Source organism: Suricata suricatta, chromosome 7 (genome assembly GCF_006229205.1).
Source record: "Suricata suricatta isolate VVHF042 chromosome 7, meerkat_22Aug2017_6uvM2_HiC, whole genome shotgun sequence".
Lineage (NCBI taxonomy): Eukaryota > Metazoa > Chordata > Mammalia > Carnivora > Herpestidae > Suricata > Suricata suricatta.
Genome location: NC_043706.1, coordinates 94078463 through 94086021, shown reverse-complemented (window position 1 = coordinate 94086021; position 7559 = coordinate 94078463). Strand labels below are relative to the sequence as shown.

The 7559-nt window shown below is 34.9% G+C and overlaps 1 protein-coding gene across 2 annotated transcripts in view; it reads right to left on the bottom strand.

Moving 5' to 3' along the window:
- Window positions 1-7559, bottom strand: part of CEP57L1 (centrosomal protein 57 like 1) — an 80718-nt gene that overhangs the window by 65250 nt on the left and 7909 nt on the right. The window contains exon 2 of one of the 2 annotated variants that reach the window (XM_029945264.1): window positions 4425-4462. The exons of the other annotated variant lie outside the window; for it this stretch is intronic. Within the exon in view, the coding sequence (XP_029801124.1) occupies window positions 4425-4430 (6 nt within the window). The 5' untranslated portion in view covers window positions 4431-4462. The remainder of the gene's footprint in view (window positions 1-4424; window positions 4463-7559) is intronic. 2 annotated transcript variants of the gene reach the window in all.

Below are 7559 nucleotides of genomic sequence, written 5' to 3'. Positions count from 1 at the left end.
AGTGGATGGACCTTGAGGGTGTCATGCTGAGCAAAGTAAGCCAGGCAGAGAAGGACAGATGCCATATGTTTGCACTCATAGGTCTAGCAGGAAAACAGGAGAGACCTAATGGAGAACCAGGGGGAGCGGAGGAGGGAGAGAGAGTTGGGGAGAGAGAGGGATGCAAAACTTGAGAGACTATTGAATGCTGAAAATGAAGTGAGAGTTGAAGGGGAAGGGGGAGGGGGGAAAAGAGGTGGTGGTGATGGTGGAGGGCACTTAAGGGGAAGGGCACTGGGTGTTGTATGGAAAACAATTTGACAATAAAATATTATAAAATAAATAAATAAATAAAATAAAAACAAAAAACAAAAAAAATTAAAAAAAACAAAGAGAGATTTGATAAGGGGAAAAATATATTTTTATATTTTGTATATATGTATTTCCTTATTACAAAAGTAACACACGCTCATCTACAAAATTTGGGAATTATAGAAGAAAATAAAAATCCCTATAAAGGCTACCAGTCTCAGACTGTTAAAATTACTAATATTTTGTTGCCTCTTAAATAAATCAGTTTTCTAGTATATAAACCAAAATTACGACTATACACACAATGTTTGTGGAAATTGCCGTTCTACTTAATAGTATATGATAAACATTTTCTTGTATTATTCTTTAAAGTATTTTGTTAATCTAAAACAAATTTTAATGTTTATATTTTGAGAGAGAGAGAAAGAGAGAGAACCAGAGGGGGAGGAGCAGAAACAGAGGGAAACACAGAATCCAAAGCAGGCTCCACAGAGCCTGACGCCAGGCTTGAGTCCATGAATCATGAGATCATGACCTGAGCCACAGTTGGTTGCTCAACCAGCTGAGCCATCCAGGTGCCCCTGAAGTATTTTTTTAATAGCAGTAAGGGAAAATTTACATTAAGTACACCATTTTTCATCAGGATACAGACTAGAAATGGTATTTTTAGGCTGAAGATAGTTTTAATGGTTTTGATACATAGTGTCAAATTGCTTGGAGCTGTTTTGAATTAAGAATTCCCTGGAACTTTGCTTAGACTGAGACACAAGATCCTAAAGTTCAAAAATCTCACTAGATCTTGAGAATAGTTTTCCAGTCTATAATACTATGTTTCAGACAAAGTTCCCCTTGCTTAACTTATTAAAGCTTTGTAACAATCTGACCTGGATGAAACGAAAAACTATACACAAATAAAGATAATAATATATTTATCATTATCCCTACTACACTGTAAATAGAAGTATCTCTGAAATGCTTAATAGGGAGAAAATGAGATTCTAGGAAATACCTAAAACAAATTTATATTCCTTTTTTTGACTGAAGTTCATGTAAATACAGATAAATCAAAACTCAATTCTGCCAAATGTATATCACTACTAAAAGCAATATCAACTAATACTTGAAAACTATTAAAATTTATAAAACCTATATACATCAAATTTTAACTTAGCCTTACAAAGTAGTATATTATCATTATAGTCATTTTTGAAAACAAGAGGAAACCAACGCAAAAAGATTAAGTGACTTGCCTCAGGTCACATGTCTAGTAAGTGACAAAAACAGAATTCCAACTCAGGTCTCTAGACTCTAAATGTGGTGCCCTTTCTGTTTCTGCACTGCTTTTAATAAATCACAGTCAATCCAACTTGCCCTATGTTTAGCCTCAGATAAAAAAATTAATAGATTAATTTTCTTAATGCTATTTATTTAAGCCAAAATTAAAATAAGCTTGCATTCCTTAAGTGCACGCACTGAAAGTGGGCAGACCAACCAATACAGCTGCAGCAGAGAGATGCTAACTTAAGGTTAACACTTTTCCCTCATGTAAATCCACATGCAGAGAAATATGTTTGGCTGAGTATAATTCAATTTGTAAAATTTCCAAAGCAAACAAACATTACAACTATCTGCATTGTTTTCCCTTGAAATAGACTTGCTGTGGAGGAAACAACTGAGAAGAACATAAAACATGCTTAAAACAAACTGTATTCTCTCCTTTAAAAAAACATACACATACATACTTCCAAATAAATATTTCTCCCTCCTATTCACTAACCCCTCATCTGCCTCTGACAATAAAAGAATGAAAAACTAACACTAGATGGTTTTTGAAGCTTGTAATGTAAAACTGTTACAAAGCTATCAGCTGTCATTAATTTAGCATTTTCTTCAATGTACTCATTACAGTTTTTAATTTAATTTAGTTGCCTTAACAAAAAATAATTTTATTTTAGAAATGTCTACACATATCTGTCTTCCTCTATGGTTCCTTAAGAACAAGGGACCATATCTTATTCATTATTCTATTAACCACTGGACTTACATGGTAGTCATTTGAAAAACATTTGTTGATCTTAAATCAATATAGTAAATACATAAAACAAAATACATTTCAGTCGAAGAGTTAACATTTATTCACAAATATATGACATACATTTAACTTCTCTGATATCAAAATTCACCTTTAAATTGTACTTAGCAACAAGTTTTCTTTCATTGTGGTACATAAAGCAATGCTGTGCCTTATAATCTTTGGCATTTTAGATTCAATAAATAAAGTCTTTAGAAAAATATACTTAAGAACACTTTTCTCTTGCTATTCAATAAGTAAATGCAAAGTGCTGATCCTGGATCTCTAAAATTACTTAAAGATGTGAGGGAGTATCCCTTACAGATGACTCCCTGCTCTATCAAATCAGAGTGTTTAGTCTTCAAGTGCCGGAACTTTATTTATCTTTATATTTCTAATAGGTGCTCAATAAAGAAGAGCTAAATGAATAAAAACATTTGGTTTGGGGGAGAGGGGATGATCCATGCTTTAGGAAAAAAACAAATTATAAAGATAACTTGACTTAAAGAAAAAGAAATATACTTATTCTAATATTTAAAGATTATAGATCTTACTTACTAAAGATTCATACTATTTTTTTTAATGTTTTATTTATTGTTGAGAGAGAGAGGCAGCTTGAGCAGGGGAGGGTCAGAGATAGGGAGAGACACAGAATCTGAAGACAGGCTCCAGGCTCTGAGCTGTCAGCACGGAGCCTGAGGTGGGGCTCTAACCCATGAACCGTGAAATCATGACCTGAGCTGAAGCCGGATGCTCAACTGGCTGAGCAACCCAGGCACCCCTAAAGATTCATACTATTAAACAGTATTTACCAAAATACTAGTTTCAAAAGATATTCGTTGAAGTCATTCCTTGAATTAAATAGATTTCCAGGCAAACAAATCTGGGAAAATGGGTAAAATAAAATTAACCAACTTCTTAATCTCCAATATACTGACTCTTCTTGTCAGTATATTTCATATTCTCCTATCATTGCAAATTTCTAGAACAGTGATACACCATACACTTCCCAAACTTATTTACAACAGAAACCCTTTTGGGAGAAATTAGTATTTCACAGAACAGATTTCAGGTAATATCTTTATGCAAAACCTTCAAAGAAGTTCTACAGAGGAGACAACTATCAAAAACTACAATGTGTGTAATTGCTAGTATAAAATAAAAAGTGATAACAGAAAAAGAGTAAATTATCTAAAAGATCCTGTTGCAAACTTAGAAATTCATATTCCCAGTGTAAGAGGTACAGGAAGAAAAAGAAAGAGACTTCCTTTATGGGGTGCCTGAGTGGCTCAGTTGGTTAGGCATCCAACTCTTGATATTGGCTTAGGTCATGATCTCACAGTTCGTGAGCTTAAATATATGAATATTATAATCTTTAACTTTTTTTTTAAAGGAAGTCTCCTTTTTAAAAAAAAAATTTTTATTTATTTTGAGAGAGAGAGAAAGAGAAAGAGTAAGCAGATGAGGGGCAGAGAGAGGGGGAATAAGAATATTCCAAGCAGGCTACATTATGTCAGCACAGGGCCAGACATGAGGTTCGAACTCACTTAGTGAAAGCCTTCCTTTATTTATTATTTAGATTCAAAGTGAATATATTTCTTTTTCAATTACAAAATTAATTTCTGAAAAAAAAGAACCTTTCTTCACTATTCAGACTCCCCTTCTCCATCACTCTCCCTTTATTTCTCCCTTTTTTTTTCTTCCATGAAATGGGAGTGATTTTCTGATAGGACTGTACAACAGCAGTCACAAATTAGTATCTAATTTAATTATCTTTATAGCTCTTTACAAATCTAAGTCAGTAGGAGGTAATGAACAGAAAATTTAGGAAATTTTATTAATCTCCTAGGTAACAGTACACACTTTCCATGAATTCATAATATTGTGCTGGGCTTTTGATTAATTATGCAATTCAAGTCATGTGGACGATTAACAAAATGAAAATATGTAATTATATTTGATGTGATTACTGTAAATGCACGTTAAGAAGGTCAACAATTTTCATCAATCCCTCATGGCAGGTCTACCTCTAAAATCATAATGTGCAATGCAGTAAACTTACTCTCATATAAAACAGTAAAGTTCCATTTTCATCTGTTCCTTAAAAAGGAAAAAGAAAAGAAAGACTAAATAAGCACTTGGTGACAAAACTGTTTATGTTACCAAACAGAAGAAAAATTAGGATAATTTCCTTTACAAACTTAGATTAAGTCTGTCATTATATAAGGAGATCTTTAAGGTTCAGGTGTTTCATGGTATGAAAAGGTAAAACTACTGGGGAAAAATCACAGATAAATTTTTGCAAACCTGTAGGCCCAGGCAGGAAAGTAGCAAAGAAATGACAATGTGGACAAATAACAGGGTATCTCAATAGTTCTAATGGTAGGTATAACACTCATACAACTGCATAGGTTAATAACAGATAACAGTAAAGCGGCACTGAAATGGAACTATTAGTCCCATCTCCTAATGTGCTCCTCTCCTGGACCCAATCTTTGGGCTGACTTCAAGCCTCTCTGAAGGAATAGCTTTAAAGAATAACACTTATATGGTTGTAAATATTCAGCATATTATTTTTTTAAGTTTTCTTTTAGTATTATTGATTGAAATAATTATTTCAGAGCCAGCAGAAACTTTGTTAATGAAAACATAAACAAATTTTGACACAGACATTATACCTTTCACAAAAAATTAATTCAACATAGATCATAAACCTGTAAGTAAATGGCACAAAAACAGACACATAGACCAATGGAATAGAATAGAGAACCCAGAACTGGGCCCACAAATGTACGGCCAATTAATTTTTGACAAAGTAGGAAAGAGTATGCGATGGAAAAAAGACTGCCTCTTTAGCAGGTGGTGCTGGGAGAACTGGACAGCAACATGCAGAAGAATGAAACTAGACCACTTTCTTACACCATACACAAAAATTAACTCAAAATTGCTGAAGCACCTGAATGTGAGACAGGAAACCATCAAAACCTTCGAGGAGAAAGTAGGAAACAACCTCCTTGACCTCAAGGAGTGGACCTAATGGAGGACCAGGGGGAGGGGAAGGGGGAAAGAGAGTTGGGGAGAGACAGGGACGCAAAACCTGAGAGACTACTGAATACCAAAAATGAACCGAGGGTTGAAGGGGTTGGAGGAGTGGGAAAAGAGGTGGTGGTAATGGAGGAGGGCACTTGTGGGGAAGAGCACTGGGTGTTATATGAGACCAATTTGACAATAAACTATTAAAAAAAATAAGACTAATATAATATTGTGTGTCAACTATACCCAAGGAAAAAAATAAAAAAAACAACCTGTATATAAAATACAAAACTATAAAGTGTTTAGAAGATTAACATAGGAAATGAGGGTGACCTTAGTTTTGACAAAGACATTTTACATACAACACCAAAAAGCACAATCCATGAAAGGAACACTAATAAGTTTGCCTTGTTATTTAAAATTTAAAACTAATTTGCAAAAGACACTGTCAAGAGAATGAAAAGATAAGTCACAGACTGAGAAATATTTACAAACATGTATCTGATAAAGAACTTTTGTCTAAAATACACAAGCAACTCTTTAAACTCAATAATAATAATAATAATAAAGGAACCACCCAACTTCAAAATGGGCAAAAGATGTGGCCACCTCACCAAAAGAAGATAAATACAGGTGGAAAATAGTAATATAATAATAATATGAACAAATGCTCAATACTATACTTTATTAGGCAACTGCAAATTAAACTGAGATACCATCACTTACTAGAATGGCTAAAATCCAAAACACTGACACCACCAAAGCTACTGAGGTGGAACAAAGGGAACTGTCATTCACTGCTGACAGAATGCAGAACGGTATGGCTACTTTGGAAGACACCTAGGAATTTATTACAAAGCTAACAGAAGATTACCGTGCAACGTGAGGCACCTGGGTGGCTCAGTCGGGTTAAGCAATTGATTCTTGATACTGGCTCAGGTCATGATCTCTCAGTTCATGCGACTGAGCCCCATGTCAGGCTCTGTGCTGACAGCTTGGAGCCTGCTTGGGATTCTCTGTCTCCTTCTCTCTCTCCCTGCCCCTCCCCCACTTGCACTTGGGCACAGAGGTGCAGGCTCTCTCTCTCAAAATAAATAATCTTAAAAAAAAGATTACCATACAACATAGCAATGATGCTACTATTTATTCAAATCCGTTGAAAACTATGGCCTAAAAAACCCTGCATACAAATAAATCAGGCAGCTTTATTCATAACTGCCAAAAACTAAAAGCCATCAAGATGTCCTTCAAAAGGTGGATAAACAAACTGTGGTACATCCATACAGTCGTATATTATTCAGTGACAAAAAGAAATGAGCTACCAAGTCATAAAAAGACATGGAGGAAACTAAAAGGCATATTGTGAAGTAAAAGAAGCCAGTATGAAAAGGCTACATACTATATAATTCCAAACATATAATATTCTGGAAAAGACAAAACTATAGGACAGTAAAAATAGCAGTGGTTGCCAGGTTTCAGGGAGTGGGAGGGAGCCATAAATAGATGGAACACAGGAGATTTTGGAGGGTATGAAACTATTCTATACGATCTTGCATGGGTAGGTGCATGACATTATGCATTTGTCAAAACCTTTAGAATGTACAAGAGTGAACCCTAATGCAAATTATGGGCTTTAGTTAAAAAAAAAATCTACTCCAACTGCCCTCATTTCACAGATGATGACTCTGAGGCCCAGAAAGATCAAAAGACTTGACAAAAGTTACACAGAAAATTATGAGCCACAGCTGCAATCTATTATTATGAATAAACGTCAAAAATAGGGCTGTGATGGATATTTGGAGTTGTTAATACTAACCTGTTCATACAAAGTCAGGCTACCTTTAAAAGTTAGACCTTTGAGACTCTGACACTGTAGGACATTAAATGCAATAAGGGTACAAAGAATAAAGAATTCACCTTAAAGGGCACCTGGGTGGCTCAGTCGGTTAAGCCACCAACTTCAGCTCAGGTCGTGATCTCACAGCCTATGAGTACAAGCCCTGTGTTAGGCTCTGTGCTGACAGCTCAGAGCCTGGAGCCTGCCTGGAGATTCTGTGTCTCCATCTCTCCCTGCCTCTCCCCAGTCCCCAAAAAATAAACATTAAAAAATTTTAGTAAAAAAAATTTTTTTTAATTCAGTTTAAGTTTTGATTCTTCCATTTTA